The sequence below is a fragment of the Annulohypoxylon truncatum genome, assembly GCF_022578515.1.
Source record: "Annulohypoxylon truncatum strain CBS 140777 unplaced genomic scaffold F4807scaffold_67, whole genome shotgun sequence".
In the NCBI taxonomy this organism is placed as follows: domain Eukaryota; kingdom Fungi; phylum Ascomycota; class Sordariomycetes; order Xylariales; family Hypoxylaceae; genus Annulohypoxylon; species Annulohypoxylon truncatum.
Genome location: NW_025953853.1, coordinates 1 through 21,470, shown reverse-complemented (window position 1 = coordinate 21,470; position 21,470 = coordinate 1). Strand labels below are relative to the sequence as shown.

The following is a 21,470-nucleotide window of genomic DNA, read 5'->3' as shown; positions in this document are numbered from 1 at the left end:
AAATATTATTTAAAAAAATTTATATTAAAATATTTAACGTTAATAAATATTTATAAGCCCGGAATTTTTATATTTATTTAAAAAAAACGTTATATTTTAAAATTATAATTTATTATATATTTATTAAAAATAAATTTAAAATTAATATAAAATAATTAATTAATTTTAAAAAAATTAATTTTATAATATAATTTAAATATTATAATTAATTTTATATTTAATTTATATTAATTTATATTTATATTAATTTAAAATTTAAAATATATTATTTAAAAATATTATTATTTTAAAATATATTTTATATTAATTAATATATATAATAATTTATTTTTATATTAATTTAAAATATAAATTATATTAAATTTAAAAATATATTATTTTAAAATTAAATTTATATTAATTAATATTTATATTAATATATTTTTATATTAATTTAAAACTTTAATTATATTAATTTAAAAATATATTAATTTAATAATTATTTAAATATTATAATTTATTTTTAATATTAATTAATATTTATATTTATTTATTTTTATATTAATATATATTTATATTAATAATATTATTTTTATATTAAAATTATTATTAAATAATTTACATATTATATATTATAAATTATTTTTTTTAAATATATTAAAAATTTTTATAATATATTTAATATTATTTAAATTAAATTTTTAAATAAATTAAATTTAATATTAAAATAATTTTAATTAAACGTAATAATAAAATTTATAATTTTATTATATATATATAATTAATAAAAAAATAATAAAAAATATATTTAAAATTAAAATTAAATTAATTTATATAAAATTATATTATATATTTAAATATTTATTTTATTTTAATATAATTTAATTTATTAAATTTTTATTTAATAAAACTTAAATTAAATTTAATTAAATTCGGTTTTAAAATAATAAAATTTAAATATATATTAAATATTTAATTTTAAACGTAAAATTTATTTTAAAAATTATATATAAAACATTTATTTTTAATTATTTTAATTTTAAAATTTTTAATGTTTTTTAATATTATATTAATTTACGTACGTTTTTAATATTTTTTATTTATATTATTATATATATAAATTAAATACGGTAATTAATATTTAAAATAAAATTTTATAAATTTATTTTTTTTTATTTAAATTTAATAATATAAACCTCGGTATTTATTATATAATAATATATATTTAATTAATAAAAACATTTATATTCTTAAATACGTTTAATATAATATTTATATAAATATATAAGCTTTATTTAATTATTATATACATTGTCGATACTACGTATTATTTACCTTTGCCCATTCATTTCCATAACCTTACGGAACAATACAATAAGCAATTGTATTTTGCTGTTTAAAGAGGCTTAGTGAACTCACTTTGTTTGTGTTAGTATGGTGATGTCTTGTATTAACTTACATTGGCGTTTAGAAGCGAGTTGACCAGCCTTCGTGCCCGGCGAAGCGTCACTGACTTTCTGCTATGGCCTCAAGCTTCCCCACCATCCTAACATATACCATCGGCGTTTCACAGTAGCTCTTAGATACCCTGATGCTCTGATACCCTCACTTAAGATCAAAGGGTAGTTATTTCCAGGAAGAAAGGCACAAGAAAACTGCGTACCGAGAAAGGGATGTATGTACGATCGTGCTAGGTGGTGTGGCTAGTATCGATAACGGGTAGAGTAGTCCTTTGGGCTAACGACCAGACCGCGACCCTTCTTGGCACCCTTATAAACCGTCTCGATGATGTCGATTAGCTCCTGCTTGTCCTCAAGCACGAAGTTGAGCTTGTTATTGTTTCCCGTGCCTAAATCGCATAGCATGTGCTTGTTCCGGTAGAAAAACATGATGGTGCAAGGATCATACAACTCTGCGCAAGGATATCTCGTTAGCATCCAATTATGAGCAGAAGAAGAAAGAATGATTGGAATAGCCTGCTACCTACCGTACATCTGGTTGAAGTCGGGAACCTGATCGATGTCGCAGACATAGATGACGCAGAAGTTTTTTACTTTGTCGGCGATGCGGTATAGAACTTCATCTTGTCGCATGCACTCGGGATCATGGTCACGACCGAACCGAATGGCTACATTGAAGAAAAAGGCATGTTAGCGTCTTGCTTGGTAAAATAATTGTACGTCTAAGGACATGCTGCACTCACCGACAACACGCTCCGTTTCCGATAGAATGGCTTGGTCGACATGCCAGCCGGTGTTCAGATGTGGTAGAACGATAGATCCCATGGTTAAGGCAGCCCTAATGCAAGGGTAGAGGAGTCAAATTACCGACGAGGATTGTGGACTCGACCGACGATATATGTATTCAGGTAGGTAGTGGATATGTCTACCTTTAGAATTTGTTTCAACGTCGACGCAGTGTTGATATTATGTTGATATTAAGAAGAGGAATGACATCAATTGGTTCGAGTACGAACTATTATGTAGGTACGTACTTACATAGGCGGGTACGGTAGGTGGGACTTTCTAGACATATCTATGTCCTTACCCACCATATGCATGTTGCGGATAAGATATTCGATACATGAATACTCGTCCAGCTCATTACAGGGATTTTGTTTCCTGTTTCTTTTTTTTAATAATCTACTATCAATTCATCGACTAGTACGTACAAAGGCTGTATGGCATATGTCTAAGCGAAGACATTGCATCCTCGTTATCTAGCACGAATCATAGCATTTCCCTCTTTAATAAAACAGCTTCCCACCCGCCAATGCGACGAGCTCAGGGAACACCGGCGTACCGAGCCCGGTAACGGGGTCCCATCCCTCAGTAGCCGGGAAGCCGTCTACACCACACCCGACAGCACTGCCCTGTGTGATGTCGGTCAGGCCCTTGTACCCTTTCGAGTACAACCACGGGTTCAAAAACCCCAGTGCTGGTTTGCCGGATGAAATGAGCGCGTCGTTTACCAGCGAGATGATTCCGCCCGTCAGAGGGCAACTGGCACTCGTTCCGCTGATGGTGCCCTCCGTACCATTCCAGAAATAAGCAAAGTAGAGTCCCTGAGCCGAGATGTCTGGGTACCCGCGGCCCGTCTTGTTATATAGGCCGTCGTAAAGGCCACCTAGGTTCTTAACGTAGCTGCTCGCATGCTTTGCCTGGTACGCCGGCGTCGTGAAGTAATTGCTAAACCCGCCGCCGCTCGTGTAGTTACCGTGTGCGACGCCATCAGGTCCAACGAACGCGGGCCGGTACGCCACCACCTCAGGTTCGAAGTTCTTCGTAGCGCCAACTGCCGTCACGTAGGGGCAGCTAGGCGGAAATTCGGGGAGGAATCGAGTTGTGTTCTTTCCATCGTTGCTAATGCATTCCCCGTACGGCCCAACACCGCTATCACCGCTTGAGAACAGTAGCGAGGTACCACGGGCACCCACTTGGGCGAATTGCTGGCAGACCCGGCGGGCATACGACTCCGGGACCGTCTGCTCATCGTCGGCATACGACGTCGCTGTAGTAAGCCAGTTAGTGACTGATCTGAGACCAAAATTCCACCGGAACGGGGACGGGCCATTTTCGCATGCCGGCGAGAGCGAAAAAAAATATAGGGGTGGAATATCACATACTATGATCAGGTTAGCCTCCGTTAAGAATATGATAGCGCTGAGTCAAGAAAAGACAATATGGGAAATTCGTGCGAGACGTTCTAGACATACCTAATTACCTGCGGGAAAGACTCGAGGCCAAGAAGATAATTTACCCACACCAGGTACGGTTCGTTGGTATTATCGGGCGTGCTCACAGACGGGATGAAAGGTGGGCTTCCGCCAGTCGAGTAACTGATGATTGGAGCTATGCGCGTATATGTTAGTTAGGAGCAAATTGCACGCACCCTTGGCTGGGCTTGGGGAGGTTTAGGATCGAAACGAAGTGGCCCAAGCCGAAATTCGTAGCTGAACTTGAAACTCTTCAACGCAAGGTGCGGGAGGCTTATAGATACGTACTCTTCCAGCTGATGCCGGCAATAGCCTGGACGTCTAGGTTCGCTTCCTTCGATACTCCCGCCTCGATTTCTTCAGGCGTCAGAGCATAGTCACCAGGTCCATTTGCGATGGAGATCTGGGGGAAGTCCTTCGCGCTCGAGACCGCCTCGGGTCGGTACTTGGCAAGGAACAATTCGGCGTCTGACCGAATTGGATGCTCGCCAAGATAATTGTTAAAGCCGATCTTATTCTTACCACAGGCGTGGGTCTTGTAACCCTTGGTCGAGTAGAGGGTCTGGAAGCATTCGGGCGTGACGGAGCTAACATTGCAGACTGCGTTCAGGGTCTCGTTGGAAGGGGGCGTGTACTTGGGATCAATATACACAGGGGCTTCGATATGGTCGAACTTCTCAGCACGGGCACGGAAGAACGAATTGGTAGGCTGGATCGTGTCGATCCGATCGTGGAGATGAAGGGGAAGAGACCACTTAGGGGCCCGGGCGACAAGCCCGCCGTCCTTGTGCTCATAAATATGATACTCCGTGTCTAGAAGTCGTTCAACCGTTCCCACCGGAAGGGACACCATGATCCAATCTTTAGCTGAGCTATATCCTGAAGGGGTGATGTCATTGGCTTGCAGCCACTCGTGGACGAGATCCAATGTCTCGTCCGTCGGCTTGACCAACTCCTTAACATCACCAGCACTAAGATGCTGGCCGTAGCGAGGGTGATCCGGATCCGAAACTAGAGTTCTATCAGATTCTGGCTCTCATTTCAAAAATACAGTAAGGGATGCATATGTTGTCGCTTCTTCTCATACCTTCGTATAGATGCCTTTCCAATTCCGCGAAATTGCTCTGCTTAACACCGATCTGGAGGTCGATAATATGATCGGCAGGCGCGCGACGAACTCGCCTCCAAGCCCTAGGAACGTGGTGCGAATCCTTGACACGGTACGGCGTACGTGACCCCACGGGGTTCGCAAGCACGCCCTGAACGGCGAGAAGCGCCGAGAAGGCGATGGCAAAGCCAACCATGGTTGCAATCGCTTCGGCCTAGGCGCAATTCTATCTAGCTAGAATCCAAAGGGGCGAGCAAAGCACGCAAGAAGGGCCGGGACAGCTATGACCAAATCCTGGAGGGAAATTCTTCAGAACGGTGCTCGCAACATCTTATATTAACGCACGGCAGCACGCAGAGCACGCTATCTTCGTACCTACATGACTACCTTGTTCTGTAAACTGACCGGGAGCAAGGATCAACAGCCCGACAGGTCGAAATCATGGCCCACCCGCATTTCCATATCCAATTGGAGTTCTCGGTCACAACAGGTCGGAAATTACATTAATCGCGTACCTACATATGGTAACATGTAAGGTAGTATAAATGTCAGCTATCGTCTGTTCTCTCCATAGGCACGCAATCTTTGGCTTAGACGTTTCCGGAAGGTCGCTTGCTATCTACACCCAAGCACGCGGGTCTAGATCGTGCCTTGGTTTTTCCATATACGATCCTACCGATCAATACTTCGTTTTGATAACGCATTAACGCGAATCAACGGAAAATCCGGTTGTTTCCACGAGAAGTGTCTTACCTCATCTTCTTAATCGGTGCACCAGACCGAGCTCAGCGAGATATATCTATTTATTGGATAGGTATCCGAGATCCGTGTCGTAGACTCGTAGTAGCATCTGCATAAGGTCTAACTTGCTTCGAATTTGTTGGATAGCGGGCGACCCGGGAATCCGGTTGGAGCGGCAAGAGGATTACGACTGTCGCGCAGGCTGGCAAGCTAGAGCTCGAGGAACACAAATGAACAAGTCGAGATAGCATAGACGAAATATTTGCAAATTGGTTCACAGTTACCTACCTGGTTGAATGTAAGAGCTTACGCTAGTAAATGGCTGACCGACTTATACCTCGACCATAACTACATACCTACCTAGTCTCGACTAGGGTAATGAGCAATGAAGGAATCAGCGAGGGACATTCTTTATACATGGTAGTATCACATACGTCTCCACAGTTGTTGTCTTTATATATATATAACATAAACAGCTTCCAATAGATGTGAAAGCTCGGTGAACCGTCGCTTGTAACGAGGAACGGGGTAAGAACGGCAAGAGTAGAAATGTTCTAGAAGCCCGCTATACACAAAAATACGATGACACTTATCTAAATCGGTCTAAGTCACCTACTAATAGAAGTAAGCTACGACAGGGCCAATTTCATGTTAGAGTGGAACATATTGGAAATTCAAGAAAATACTTACAACGGATAACCCCCCGATCCGGTGTACCGTTGCGCCACGGGGCCAAGCTTATATAATGCCTCCATTAAATCAAGTGAACGTATGTATAGTTCAGTATTGCTAGACATCCGACGAAAAGTGTGCAGCCAATGTTATTCAAGTCGACACAAGCTCGAGGAAGGGGTAATGAGTTATCAACGTAAAGGAAAGGCTAGTCGTAACACACCGATGAAATGTCCAGAGAGGATAAGACAATATCAATTCTGTTGGCCTGGGAATTATTGTTAATAATGCATAGTTGAACTTCCTCGGTTTGTCGAGAAATCGATTCCGCATATATAAGTAATCTACAACATTGTGAGACGTTTTATTATACGGGATGAAACCCGCCGTCCGTCGAGGCCTTGAATTATGATATGATACGTTATATGCGGGTGATATCGCAAGTTATCTGGCTAGGTAACCAAGACCTTCAATTGTTGTGGCAAGGTCAGACGGAGGTCGCCCCGTGGGAGATGGTGAGAGACTTCACGGTGGCCCGTTGTTGTCTGGCCGTGGAGTAGAGTCGATATACTGCAAATGGCATTTCCCGCAAGTATGTCTCATTTCACTAGGGGGTAGGTAGTGGTTGAGAGGTCCTTGAATAAAAACGGTGTTGTTTCTTTGCTCGCTAGCTCTGCCTCTTCGCGATCGCAAAGTCAACGGCGCGAGTAGGTAGGCTTCATTATCAGAAATATATAAGATATGTACATACATGCATACATTCATTCATACGGGGAACATGTTGCATGTGCATGCATGACCTCAGGGGAGCAATAAAATAAAGCACGTGATCGAAGTAAAAGACTACGGAATTCGCGGTCTTTTCATATGACGTAACAAAAGTGATGATTGAATATTATTACCAAAATATAAAAATACATGGCGGCTCTGGGAATCGAACCCAGGTTTACACGGTACGTTTGAAGTAATCGAATTTTCGCAACCACAACGTGTTGTACTAGCCACTATACGAAGCCACCCGTCATTTCCTCCCTGCTAATGGAAGATGAAATTTTGCGGATTTATTATTGGTTAAGTAGCACGTGGCGCTAGGCTAAGCACACTTTGGGACCGCTTACAGCGAATTAGGTACATATGTGCACCGATAGAACTTTTACCGTAAACTATCCGGAATTGCTCCAAGTTGCGTTAGAATTCTTAATTTAGTTAATAACCATTTAAGAATCAAAGCTAAGTATTGAATTATACATACCTACTTAAGCATTAGTCCAGTAGAAACACTGGAGGTGAGAGTCGCATGATCATAAGGCGTCGAAGCGAAATAAGAGCATTGTGCTGATTATACCGTATATGATGGCGAAGTTACATTCAAACGTACATTCAATGCTTATATTGCAAGCTTCAGAAAAGGCGTTGTGATTTCAAAGCTTGTAAGGACATGAGAATACCAAGCACTTTTACGCTACGGATCAACTCCTTGTCCATCTTGTTCATAATATGAAAAGTATGAAAGCGGACTGATTATTCGCCAACACTATATACGAGTTGTATAAGCCATAAGCTGCTGTGGAGTAATAAACTAAGTCGTATGAAAATTAAACAGTTGATGTGTATAAGTTGTAATACTCAAGCATTAGGAAGTGCTTATAAGAATCGAGGGTACTTATTAAGTAGCTACATGTTTAATAATGATAACTAAACATGATCATTAAAGGAAGTAAGGTGATCCATGAAAAATACATTAGCGACATTTAGCTATTTAACCTTCCCTCGGCGCAGCTTGTCATAAGGCGATGGGACCTCCCGAGAACCTAGCTTCTACTCTTGGGACGTAATGAGCATCCCATGCCATACATTGGTATACCTCTTTATATAGTACCGAAGATCCATAAGTTTGTGTACATTTCGTAGACATGATGATAGGTACGCAGTTTTCATTAAACGACAAATAGCATAGGTATGTTAAATTGTTACCAGTCTCATATAATGGATCTCAGACTAGATAAGTATGTAGATGTTTAATTGAAGTGAACAGTATATTTCATCGAAGCTATAGATTTAAAGGGGTATTTAAGTGTGCTGCGAGGCGGAACTAACTAGCCGGGAAATAACAACGTTATTACTTAAAAAGCTTTCGATTATGCTCGCATAAAGAACGTCATTAATATATATAAGAAAAGCTTTCGATTATTCTATCTTATAGCTAGCCACTGCTAAGTCTCACAAGGGCCTTTGCGGTCTTCCATGGACCTCACTCCAATATTGTTCAACCATTGGACTATTAACTCTTTAATAAATAAAACCCCTGACACAACGACTCGAGGGAGTGCGAAGAGAAATGATGTTATACATGAATACTATCATGCGTTTTCTAGTCGTACCTGCTTAAACAATTTAGCCGTAATAGTATTTCAGGTACTGTGTTATAAATCTACTTCAGTTACTTATTTCATCTTACAAAAAAAGAGTCCGTTTTGAGTACCAGGCACAAGATCCTCTTAAAACTTGTCCAAACAAAATGCGTCAGCGGGCAAGAGTCTCATTAGGTACGCGAATACGAGTTAATGATTGCTCAGATAAATAATCGACAACATCAGCAAACATCATTCTCCAACTCAATGTATATACACACTCAACGCTTAGCAATTCGTCTCTAAATAACGAAATTAGAAAATAGCTTTTCCGTCTTTATCCCAATACATCTGCACCCGGTCATTTCACATTAGGATATATACTAGGTAGCTATTCAGTATCCTCCTAGGTTGGGAACATGTTATAACTACCTAGTAAATTCCCCATTCCGAACCGAGAATGACTTTTATAAAGGGGCTCATAGCATATTCTCGCAATACTCACGGCCAGTGGTAACAGGTAGGTAATGAGAAAGAGGGTAAAACTTTCTCCGACGCAATTTGCTACAAAAAGCTGTCATAAGATAGAGTATATAGCCGAGCCACCTGAAGTGGATGTAGTGTGCTGGCATCTCAAAACAGAGAAAAAGGTGCTAGAAAGCATCATAGCATACCTTGGTAGGCCGACCCCTTACCTAGTCTCATGATGCCCATGTCTCACAAGTTTGCAGTGTACGTATATTCGCTCGGCGGTGGTCTTCAACAGGGAAATCGATACCATAGTAGGTATTATGAAGATATTCTTGAGACATCCCTCGTCAATATACAGACGACCTTTTTTATTACCCCTGCATTTCCTACCCAAGTCCTGGCCTTAGGGTTTTCTGATCAGTCCCTTAATCATTCCCGTGAATGCCTCATCGGATATGAGAGGGCGAGGATAACTAAATTGTAGGATTATTATGGTGAATTAATCGGATAACCTATTTACTGATAATAACCTCGACTATATACATGATCTCTCCAGACATGTCTCCCAAGCCATGCTACATGGTTAAGCTACCTACAAAATTCCATCAAAGATACCGTAACTTTCACTCGTCACGTCGCCAAGGTTAGCACACTCTAAGAGGACTCGCCGTTGTTGGCTAACGAGTTCGCGGTACCGCTAGGGACGCCGGAGATAGCACCGGAAAGAGCAGCCTTTGCGATATAGTCGCATAAATCAGCCACAGGAGAAGCATCGAGTCCCAGGTAGTAGGCTCCGAGACCAGCAATGTGGGGAGAGGCCATGGATGTGCCAGAGATGGTGTTCGTGGTTCCGCCGATCCATGTGGACTCAATATCTGTACCTGGTGCAAGGATGTCGACAAGGCTGCCATAGTTGGAGTATTCGGCAAATTCGTCATCCTTGGTAGTAGCGCCGACGGTGCAAGCCGATTGCTCCGAAGCCGGGGATGAGGTAGACGCGTCCGTGGCGTCGTTACCCGCAGCGACAGCAAGGAAAAGACCAGCATTGACAATGCTGGCAGCTGCCTCGTTCACGGCGCTCGAAGTCGAGCCGCCGAGAGACATGTTCACGACAACGCCCTTGGGGCAAGTCTGACCGGCGGCATCCTTTGCGACGAAATCCATGCCAGCAATAACACCGGAGCTACGACTCAAGTTAATCAATCGCACTTTTTCACATGCACAGTGCTGCGGCCAAGTTTTATAGGGGAGAAAACATACTTGGTACCTGAACCGCTGGCGTCCAGGACTTTGACGGCGAAAAGCGAGGTTTTCTTTGAAACTCCGTACGTCTTGGAACCGATAGTACCAGCCACATGCGTACCGTGGCCGTTGCCATCAGTGTCATCGCCATCGCCAGCATAATTAGCAAGCCACGTAGCACGGCCCTCGAATTCCTGCGTAGGGTTAGTCCAGCGTGCCCGATGACGAAGAGTCGCACTCGTTACGCACCTCGTGGTCTACTTCGATGCCTGTGTCGATGACATAAGCACAGGTTCCTTCACCGGCACTGTCGTCGTAGGTGTAGGTGGTGCTGCCAGGCTCGGAATTAGACAAACGAGCGAGACCCCAGTCGGCATCCTCCTGAGTAGCTTTGATAGTGACAACGGCATCCTGCTCAATATAATCGATCTGGAGAAAACAAGTCAGGACATGAGCAAATATGAGAAACAATCTCCGGTTTCACAGCTTACATCGTCGTTGTTCTGAAGGGCCTCGAGCTCTTCGGCTGACAGGCTAGAAGCAAAGCCCTTGAAATCATTACTGTTGTATACAAAGTCGGCATTGCTAGAGATGGCTTGAATGGAGCTATGTAGGGAGTCGGTGTCGACATTAGTCTTCATCTTGACGATGTATTTCCCATCGATGAGCTGAGCACCCCGGGGCTTGATGACTAGGGCCGGAGTGGCCCTCTTTGAAGGCTCAGCGAGTGCCAGAGGCAGCAAGGCGAGAGCGGCAGTTGTACGCATTTTGGAGGGTGGGTGACGGCGACGGGTCTAGATTTGGTCTTGGCTGTTCTCTGAAGGTGAGTTCTTCTCGATGTCGAAGATCTCTAGAAGTAGGATGAAGTAGGAGAAGAAAAGTCCTTGGTAATTGGGTCGGTCTTTTATAATACTCATGGCGGCTCCTTGGCGAGAGAAGCAGCATCTGGACGTTGAATGCGAAGCCACGATACAATCCATGATAGCTGATCTTTACCAGGGAGAGTATCTGGTTGTTAGACACGCTTGCCAGCGACCAGTAGCATGTGAACTACTCATGTGAGGTTGGAAGAGAATCATGGATAGGGTAGGGGACCCAAGTAGGCGATAGAGATCCTTGTTCTAGCCGACCAATCCGACTACACTTCGAGTGCCGATCATAGCTGCACCTCCTAGAAACAGCTTGGTTAAGCTCATATCTCCTATTCGTCGGCGGGGAGAGCCCATTCTGATCTCTTCAATGAGAGTATATGTTATTTAAAGGTTGGTAGTATCACAGTCCTGAGTAGGGGTGATTTAGTCCCAGGGGTTCGGATTCACTCAGGTGCAACGAAATTAAGTACGGGGCATTTGTATTGTTAAGGTGACCAATGGACCAATGACAGCGGGATAGTAGAGGTGACCAAGCTTCGTCCAAGACAGCCACGTACGGCAGACTAGTGCCAAGCAACAGTGAGCCTCGAGTTAGATCAGCAGGATGAGCTTGTTCGAGCCTGGACGTTGTCAATGATAACATCTGCCTTCCTTATCTAGAGCCCCGTGCTTTCTTACTGACTCTGCTACGGCATGCCGACAAGGGCCATCAGCACCTCTGACCAACCAAACGCTGTTGGCAGGGGTTCAGGGGTCGTTCGATGCTTCCGAGATGCATGACATACTTATTATATGATGTACCAACCCTATGTTGACCACATCCACGACCGCCATCGTTATAAGGCTAAGGATTATAACGCTGCCAGACAAGATTGCAATGTACTAAAATAGGTTCCCATTTCCCCACATGACGTGAGGAGAAGTCGGAATGTGACTGTTTCATCACGTCCCATGAGGAAATACTTAAGACGGCCCTACAATTATGGCTATTGCCTATGTCGGTGCTTCTGGCGGCGTATTGCCAGGTCCCTGTAACGATGCAGCATCGGAGCTTCGTGTCGAAGTCGGGTTTGACATGTCAAAGACCCTTCTGTTTATCGTTGTCCCCCACATCTCACATTTCCAAACCCCTGACCAACTATCACGATTCTTACCCCCCTTGCTCATCGATCCATGCTCAACCCCGGTTTAGTGAACGCCAAGTGCCGGCGGTGGTCAGCACGTACATATCTGCATTATGCACGTGAGCAGATGTGGGAGGAAACGTTGTGTGATGATGGGTATGGTAGGTAGTCAAACTATCGAATTCGGACTTCTTTAACAACGTTTTTCTTCGCCGCGGCCGGATTGCAAATCTCTTCCGGATACGGTAAATATATATCCAGCAGAGCGGACTTGGCTTATTACTACAGGACAATCCTCCCGAGGTACGGCGTTATTCCGGAGTTGACCGTTGCGACGGATTGCATTGTTATTTATCTCTTTCCCTCCTTTTCCGCTTCGAAATAATTAGTTTAGGATAAGTTTGATACTCGGCGCAATCTTTGAAAATGATTGGCGCAATAAACTTGGGTTACGAATTTGTTAAGTACGACTCATAAAACCGCCAAAGTAAGCACATTCATTCATAGCTCGAAGGTCGTTCCATGAAACGTCGCAATAAACTTGCGTTGGTACAATATATCTTCCTTAATGTTTATTATAATTGATAAATAATTGGTAAGGGATTGTCAAGTGTATCAATTGGCTCATTAATCGCGCTAGAAAGCTAGCGTCTTACCAGACACCTTAAATTCGTCCGCGCATTGGATTGGGTGCATCCCTCTTGTAAACTTAGTCATCGGGTCCAGGGACCAAGGGACTGGCTTACTGACTGTTCAACCTATTATTGACTTGACTTTGAACTGACTTAAGGATTGTTGAACTACTTGTTAAACTGACTGTTGACCTGACTGTTCAACTGACCTGCGGACTGATTTAGGGACATATTTAGGAACAGGTTTTAGACCTGACTTAAGGACTGGCTTATAGACTGTCCAACAGACTGTTGAACTTACTTAGAGACTGCTGGACCGACTGTTCAACTGACCTAAGGACTGACTTAAAGACTGATTTAGGGACTGCATTACTGATTGATCAATTGACCTAGGGACTAATTAAGGGACTGTTCAACAAACTTTTGAATTGACTTTTGACTTGACTTAAGGATTGGTTGATTGATTGTTCAACTAACGTTTGAACTGACTTAGGGACTAATTAAACTGATTTTGAACTGACTCTTGAACTGATCAAGGGACTGTTGAACTGACTGTCCAACTGACCTTTGACCTGATTTAGGGACAGGTTCGAAGAACCTGTTCAAGGCAAGGGATTTGAAGTCCTTCGGACGGATACTGCCTTTTTTTTCCAACCCCCCTTAAGCCCTGCCTCTCAAGTATACTGCCTTTTGCGAAGAAAAATTTCGAAGGGCCATTTTTCCCGGACATTGCGGAGGGCCGTACTTTAAAAATAAAAAAAAAGGCTAGAAAAATTTTATATATTAATAAGAATGGATAAAAAATTTTTTAAAACAAATTTAAAAATCCGTTTTATTAATTATATTAATATAAAAATACATTTTATTAATTATTATTAAAATTTTAATGTAAACTTTTAAAGTATAAGAAAATAATATAAAATTAATAAATTTTTTTAACTTTTTCGGAATTAAAAAATTTTAAAATAAAAACTTAAAGTTTTTTATTTTATTTATTTATGGCACGGGCCACGTGCATAATTATTTCTTTATATTATGCTTTTAAAAGCTCGCATTAAATTTTTTAAATTAAAATATCCGTTAAATAAAAATAATTAAAATTTTTATTATTTTTTATTTTATAATTATAAAAATATTAAATATTTTAATAATATTAAATATTTTAATAATATTAAATATTTTAATAATATTAAATATTTTAATAATTATAAAATTTAAAAGTTTACGAGTTAAAAAATTTCTTTTTAATAAAAGGTTTATTTTTTTTTAAAATATATAATAAAATTATTATATAATAAGCGATAAAAGTAACGATTATATAAAAAGCACGTGTATTATATACGAAAAATTAAATAAAATATTAAAATTAACGTTTAAAAATAATTTCTTTTTTTAAATTTTTAAGTTTTAATTTTAAATAATTATAAACTTATTATTTATTATTTAATTTTATTTACTTTACTTTTATAATAATATTAAATTTTTTAATAATATTAAATTTTTTAATAATAATGGATTTTTTAATAATAATAAGTTTTTTAATAATAATAAATTATTTAATAATAATAATAATAATATATTAATTAATAAGTTTTTTTAATAATATAATAAATAATAATTAATTATTTTAAGTTTAAATTAATTATAAGTTTTCGAAAAAAAAATTATTTATTATATTAATATAATTTAAATATATAACTTTATAATTAAATTAAAATATAAATATATTTTATTAATTTTTTTAATTTTTAATAAAAAAAATTATGTTTTTATAATTATATTAATAAGTTTTTTAAATTTAATTAACGCTTTAATTAAACTTTTATTAAAAACATGATTTAAATACGATATTTTTTTAAAAAAAACGGAAAATTTAATGTAATCTTTAATAATGCGGCGTTTAAAAATATAAAAATAATTTTAATATTATTTTGAAAAAACATTTTAAATATTAATGGCTTTAAATTTAATAATGTTAAATTTTTTACATTATATAATGTTATATTTATTAATTATAATAATATTTAAATTTTATTTAATATTGTAATTATTAATCATAATATTAAAATTTTTAATTTTTTTAATAATAACGGGTAATATTAATTATATTAATTAATAAATTTTATTATGTTTTTTATTAAAAAATTTTTTTTATATTATTTATTATATATATTTATATTTTTTTTTTTAATATATTAAATATTTTAAATATTTTTGTTTTTTTTAATTATTAATTTAATAATTTATAAATTTTTTAATTTTATATAATATTTATTTATTTATATCTTTTTATATTATAACGTGTTTAAGTGTTGGTAATTTTTTATTATAAAAATCTGAATTTTATAATATTTTATATAATTATAATATATTTATAATTTTATATATATGTTATAATGGAAATATATTAATTTTATATATTAAATTTTTAATTTTTTTTATTATAAGTAATGGTTTTATTTTTTATGTTTTGTATTTTTTAAATTAATTTTTTAATAACTTATAACAGTAATATAAACGTAAGTATATAATTTTATTAATTTTAAATTTTATAACTTTATAAATTTTATTATATTATATTTTAATGTTTATTACTATGAAATTTAAAACTTTTTTTACTTTTTTTTAAAATTATTTTTATATTATTTTAAAATTAAAAATATTTATTAATATATTTAATATAAATATAATTAACTTTAACTTAAAATTTAATATAATTTTATTAAAGTTTTTTTTTAATATTAAAAAATATATATTATTAATATTATATTAAAATATTAAAATAATATTAATTTATAATATTTTAAAAATTGTTTAATAATAATGGATTATTAATTTTATTTTTTAATTTTATTTCTTAAATTACTTATTTATTTAAAAATAATAAAATGTGTTTATTACGAATTTAATATTTATTTATATAAAAATATATTATTAAATTTTAAATATAAATTTTAAGTTTTTATTTAATATTATTTTTATTAATATTCTTTAATTATAAAATAACATTATATGAAATAATTATTTAATTTATTATTAAGTTATATAATTAATGTTACTTAAAATAAAAATAAATTTTTTATTAAATTTATAAATTATTATAAAAAATATATTAAAATATTTATAACTTTTTATTATTTATAAACTTATTTTCGTTTATATTTTTAATAATTTAACGATAAAATCCTATATAATAATATAATATAAAATCGTTAAGGAATTTATAAATAATAATTTTTTTTAAAATTTAATTAATTAATTTAATTTTCCGTATATTTTAAATATTAATTAATATATTTTTTAACTTTATATATTATATTTTATATTTATATGTTTATTAATTTATAAAATATTTTCGTTAGTTTAAAATAATGTTTTTTATTATAAATTATTTTAAATATATTTTTAATATAATTTAAAAAAATTATAAAATATTAAAAATTTATATTAATAATATAATATATTAATTTATTTTTAAATTTATATTAATATTATTTTATTATATTTTTTTAATTTTATTTCGCATTTTTTAAAATTTTTCGTATTTATTTTAAACGTTAATTATATTAATATTTATTAATAATTTTTTATTAACAATCATTTATAATTTTAAGTTTTATTATTATATATATATTTTTAATTTTATTTTATATTATATTTTAAATTATATTTTTTAAAATAAATTTATATTTATTTTATTTCTTTTTTTTATTACTTATAATTATAATTGTTAATAATTTTAAAAAAGTATTTAACATTAAATTTAATTTATTTAAGATATAATATATTTATAAATTAAATTATAATAAGTATATAAAAATAATAATAAATTATAAATTTATTTTATTTAAGTTTAATATTTTTAATAAAATTTAATTTATAATGCTAATTATTAATTAATGATCCGTTATTACTTAAATTAATAATTCGTATAATTGTAATTAAATTTTATTTAATTTATATAATTATATTAAGTATGTAATTTTTAATTTAAATATATCGTATTATGTTTTTAATTTTATTAAAATTTTAAAATAATATTTAATTAATTTTATTTTATTAAAGTTAATATATTAATCATGTTAATTTTTATTTAAATAAAATATTATTATATTAAATTTTATTTATTTTAATATATTAATATTAATGAATATTTATTTTTTAAAATCTTAATATATAAAGTATAAAAGTTTAGTAAATTACGATTATAAAATAATAAAAAATTATTATTTTATAAAAATTAAATTAAATTTTATTCGTAAAATATAACTTTTTTATATTAATATTATAAATAATATTTCCTTTTTTTTTTAACGTTTAATAAAAAAAAATTTAATTTTATAATAATTATATTTTTTATTAATAAAATAAAATATATTTTCTTAAAAATTTAATTATATTAATATACGTTTTAAAGTTTAATAAAATAATTAATATTTTTTATTTTCTGTATTATTATAATTTTATTTTTAATAATTTATAAATTAATTTTATTAATTATAAATTTAAATAATGTAATTATTAAAAAGTTTAAAAAAGATTTTTTCGGCGATAATATTAATTTAATATTTATGTATTGTTTAAAAAACTTTTATAAATGTTATTAATATTATTCCTCGGTATTTAAAAAAATTATTATATTATTTATATAAATTTTCGTAAATAATTCGAAAAACTTAAATAAATGATTTATAAATTATTACACGTACGTAAGAAAATTTTTAAAACTTATTAATATAATATTTAAAACTTTTAATTTTTAAAGTAAAATAATTATTATTTTATTATAATCTTTTATAATAATAAATAATTAATAATAAAAAATTATTTTATTAATAATAATAAAAAACTTTTTATTATATATTTGTTAAATTATTTCTTTTTATAATAATAATAAATAAATATTTATTAAAACATGTTTATTTAATTCTTTTAAGTTAATTATAATTTATTTTTTTTTATTATCTTTTATATAATAAAATATGGATATCCGAAAAAAGTAAATTTTTATTATTAATTTATTTTTTCTTAATCGTGCATTTTATTAAAAGTTTCGTTAATAAATCCTTAATCTTTAATTCCGAATAAATATTAATGTTTTATTTTATATGTTTATTTTTAATTATTAATTAATATAATTATTATTTTATTTTTTTTAAACATTTTAATAATTATATTTTTTTATTAATTTCTTTAATTATTTTCCGAAATCTGGGTTTATTACGTAATAATGTACTTCATTTTTTAATATTATTTCGAGAATATTTATTAACGTGGTAACTTTAAATAATAATATATTTATTTCCGAAAAATTTTTCTTCGGTTATATTATATATTAAATATTTTACGGATTTAATTTAATAAATTATAAAGTAATATTTAATGTATTATTTATTATAAAATTTATTAAGAAAAATATATTTTTCTTTAAATTTAAATATTTATATATTATCGTTAAAATTACAAACGGCAACTTAAATTATATTCGCATTTTTTTATATTATATTATAAAATATATAATTAATTATTTCCTTAATAATATTAAGTTTTATATTTTTCGGAATTTATATTTTTTTATCGGTATTATTAAGAAATATTATTTTTTTTTATTAAATTATATTAATATAAATTATTACACACGTTTAAATAATATAATATAAATAAAAAATCTTAACTTTTTAATAAATTAAAATATTTTATATCGATTAATATTATTATATATTTTAATATTATAATTAATTAAATTATTTTTATTTTTTATTAAATCGATTTAAATTTTATAATTTATATAAAAATCCATACTTACGGGTACACCGAAAAAATATATTTATTTAAAAATAATTTAAAGTAATTTTATATTTAATAAAAAAATTATTACTTAAAAATAAATGTACGGATAAACTTTTTTCGTGTATTTATATTTCCATTAATATTTAAATTATTAATTTTATTCCTTTTTTTATTTTTACTTTCATTTATAAAAAAAATCGTATTTTTTAATTTAATATTATACCTTTTAAATTTATTTTAATCACGCGATATAAAATTTTTAATGAATTTTTCCAATTATTTTCGATTTATTATTTAATTAAAAAAACTTAAGTCGGTATAAATTATTAATTTAATTTTATGTTTATTTATAACGTTAATTTTAAGATTTAAATATTTTTTTAATTTATTTTTTTTCCTTTTTATAAAAATAATATTAAAGATTTAATAACCCGAAAATTTTTAAATTTCATAACCTTTATTTATTATTATATATTATTATTTTAAATTAATATATGTTAAATTTTTATTTCTTTTTTTTATATTAATAATGTTTTATAATTTTTTTTATAAGGTGGTAAAATATATATTATCCATTTTTTTTATTATAAAATAAATATAATATATATATAAATATTTTTAAGTTATAAACGAGTTTAATTTATTTTAACATTTAATATTTTAATGTTTTAATTTTATATATTTTTTAAAAATTAAAAACTAAAAAAAGTTATAAAGTTTTTACTTTATAATTTTTCGTGTTTTTCTTAAGAACTTTTTAAATTATATAAGTTCAATACATTTATTAATATAAATATATACGAAATAATTTAATTTTATATTAAATATTTTATTATATTTTTAATAAATTTTTTTAATTTTATTATATTACGAAAATTTAATATAATTAAATTCGTTAATTTTATATTTAAAGTTATAAATATTATATTTTTTAATTAAGAAAAAATTATTTTCCATTAATTTTTTTTTATAATTTTCCACGTTTAGTTTATTAATAATATAAATGATTTTATTTATTATATAATATTATTTATTTTTATATTCTTTTTATTGTTTTTAATAACGAAAACGTTATATGTAATTATTCCGATAATTATCGTTTTATTAATATTAATAATAATATTTTTAAATTTAATAAAAGGATTATTTTTAACCATATCGATGTTTATAATCGTAATTATAATTAAGTGAGTAATTATTATATATTTTACGATAATTATTATATTTTTTATAATAATATTTATAATTTTTTTAACGTTTATCGCGGTTATTATAACGCTCACGTTAATTTTTTTATTATAATTATAAACTTTTATTTTAATTTTTATTTTTATAACTTAACTTAAATCTTTTATTAATAATTATGTTCGTAATTTTATTAATTATTTTAAATTTAATAATAACGTTAATTAATATCCCGTAAATTTAATATTCCGTAATGTTTATAATTAAAAAATTTATACTTTTAGGGTTAAAATTTTATTTTTTAACGTTAATTATTTAACTTTTTTATACCTTTTAATAATTATATAAATATATAACATATTTATTTAAAATAATATTTATAATTAAAAAAAAATAAATTAATTATAAATTTTTTATTAATATATTATATATTAATAATTTTTAATATTCCGTGTTTATAAAATTAACAACGTAATATATTTAAAATAAATTCATAGTTTATAATTTAAAATTAATATTTTTAAAGTAATTATCCTTGTTATGTTTAATTTATTAAATGGTTTTTATTACTTTATAAGTTAAGATTTTAAATTATTTTAATAATATTTTTAATGCTTTTATATTATTTTTTAAACATTTTATTTTCTTTTTTTATAATAATATATTTACCTACCATTATTACATAAAACCTTTTAAAAACTATAAAAATTTTTCTCGAATTATATTTTTTTATATTTATAATGTTTAAATAGTTTTAATAATATTAATAAATAAATATATAAATTTCTAATAAGTTTTTTTATTTAAAGTAATAATATTTAATGATTTAATAATTATTATATTTAAATTAAGATAAAAATATCCGATATTTTAAATAAATTATTTTTTTAATTTTTTTTTTCTTTCCGTTATTTTTAATTATTTTTTAATAATTGTTTATATATTTTTTATAATATTACTTATATTATTTATTATTTTTCTTAAATTAAAAACTTGTTTTATAACGGCTTATACCGTTAATATTATTTTAATTAATTATTATTTTATTTTATAGTTATAACGGGGAAGTAAGGGCTTCGGATTATTAAAATTATTATTATTTAATTTATTATTAATATTTACCATTTCGGGAATTATGGTAATATAATATAGCTTAAAATATAATAATTAAAAAATAATAAGAAGAATTAATATAAAAGTAATAATAATTTAAATCGGTTATAAATATAATAATGTAATTTTATTTAATAATTAAAGATTAAAATTATTTAATAACGAAATAAAAATTATAATAATATAAATTAATTACGATTATAATAATATAATTAATATTTATAATATTAATATTAAATTTATAATTATATAATTTAAAATAAAAAAAAATAATTAAATAAGTAATTTTATTATTAATGTAAATGGGTTTAATATATTAACTAATAATGTTAATATTATTATAAATGGTATTAAATTTAATATTAATAATATTATTATTAATAATATTAAATTTAATATTAATAATATTATTATTAATAATATTAAATTTAATATTAATAAGTTTAATATTAAAATTAAAAGCTTTAATGTTAAA

At 30.0% G+C, this 21,470-nt stretch overlaps 3 protein-coding genes and 1 non-coding gene across 4 annotated transcripts; all 4 read right to left on the bottom strand.

Moving 5' to 3' along the window:
- Positions 1-1,201: 1,201 nt before the first annotated feature.
- Positions 1,202-2,697, bottom strand: F4807DRAFT_359576 (mitosis protein dim1). Its single transcript, XM_047995550.1, has 3 exons — positions 2,183-2,697; positions 1,967-2,107; positions 1,202-1,891 (listed from the first exon to the last, which is right to left on the bottom strand). Exons 1-3 carry the CDS (start codon positions 2,262-2,264, stop codon positions 1,683-1,685), a joined length of 432 nt encoding a protein of 143 aa, XP_047848677.1. The 5' UTR covers positions 2,265-2,697; the 3' UTR covers positions 1,202-1,682.
- On the bottom strand, positions 2,121-4,998 carry F4807DRAFT_472472 (tripeptidyl-peptidase 1 precursor; the record flags this gene model as incomplete). Its single annotated transcript, XM_048003018.1, has 4 exons — positions 2,121-3,515; positions 3,695-3,830; positions 3,983-4,705; positions 4,782-4,998. 4 exons carry the CDS (start codon positions 4,996-4,998, stop codon positions 2,726-2,728), a joined length of 1,866 nt encoding a protein of 621 aa, XP_047848676.1. The 3' UTR covers positions 2,121-2,725.
- A 2,136-nt stretch (positions 4,999-7,134) lies between these two features.
- Positions 7,135-7,234, bottom strand: F4807DRAFT_t160. Its single transcript has one exon. It is a non-coding gene; the product is annotated as a tRNA-His (tRNA).
- A 2,372-nt stretch (positions 7,235-9,606) lies between these two features.
- On the bottom strand, positions 9,607-11,298 carry F4807DRAFT_359527 (peptidase S8/S53 domain-containing protein). The gene is made up of 4 exons (XM_047995549.1): positions 10,771-11,298; positions 10,529-10,708; positions 10,298-10,473; positions 9,607-10,220 (listed from the first exon to the last, which is right to left on the bottom strand). The coding sequence occupies exons 1-4, from the start codon at positions 11,044-11,046 to the stop codon at positions 9,692-9,694; spliced, it is 1,161 nt and encodes a 386-aa protein (XP_047848675.1). The 5' UTR covers positions 11,047-11,298; the 3' UTR covers positions 9,607-9,691.
- Between the last annotated feature and the right edge of the window lie 10,172 nt (positions 11,299-21,470).

Excerpts from the sequence above, each read along its gene's own strand:
- F4807DRAFT_359576 (XM_047995550.1), bottom strand. The coding sequence starts at position 2,264 with ATGGGATCTATCGTTCTACCACATCTGAACACCGGCTGGCATGTCGAC. Across the intron at positions 2,108-2,182 it reads GGAAACGGAGCGTGTTGTCG|CCATTCGGTTCGGTCGTGAC; the intron begins GTGAGTGCAGCA and ends TCTTCAATGTAG. Across the intron at positions 1,892-1,966 it reads CGACTTCAACCAGATGTACG|AGTTGTATGATCCTTGCACC; the intron begins GTAGGTAGCAGG and ends ATCCTTGCGCAG.
- F4807DRAFT_359527 (XM_047995549.1), bottom strand. The coding sequence starts at position 11,046 with ATGCGTACAACTGCCGCTCTCGCCTTGCTGCCTCTGGCACTCGCTGAG. Across the intron at positions 10,474-10,528 it reads GCATCGAAGTAGACCACGAG|GAATTCGAGGGCCGTGCTAC; the intron begins GTGCGTAACGAG and ends AACCCTACGCAG. Across the intron at positions 10,221-10,297 it reads GCCAGCGGTTCAGGTACCAA|CTCCGGTGTTATTGCTGGCA; the intron begins GTATGTTTTCTC and ends CTTGAGTCGTAG.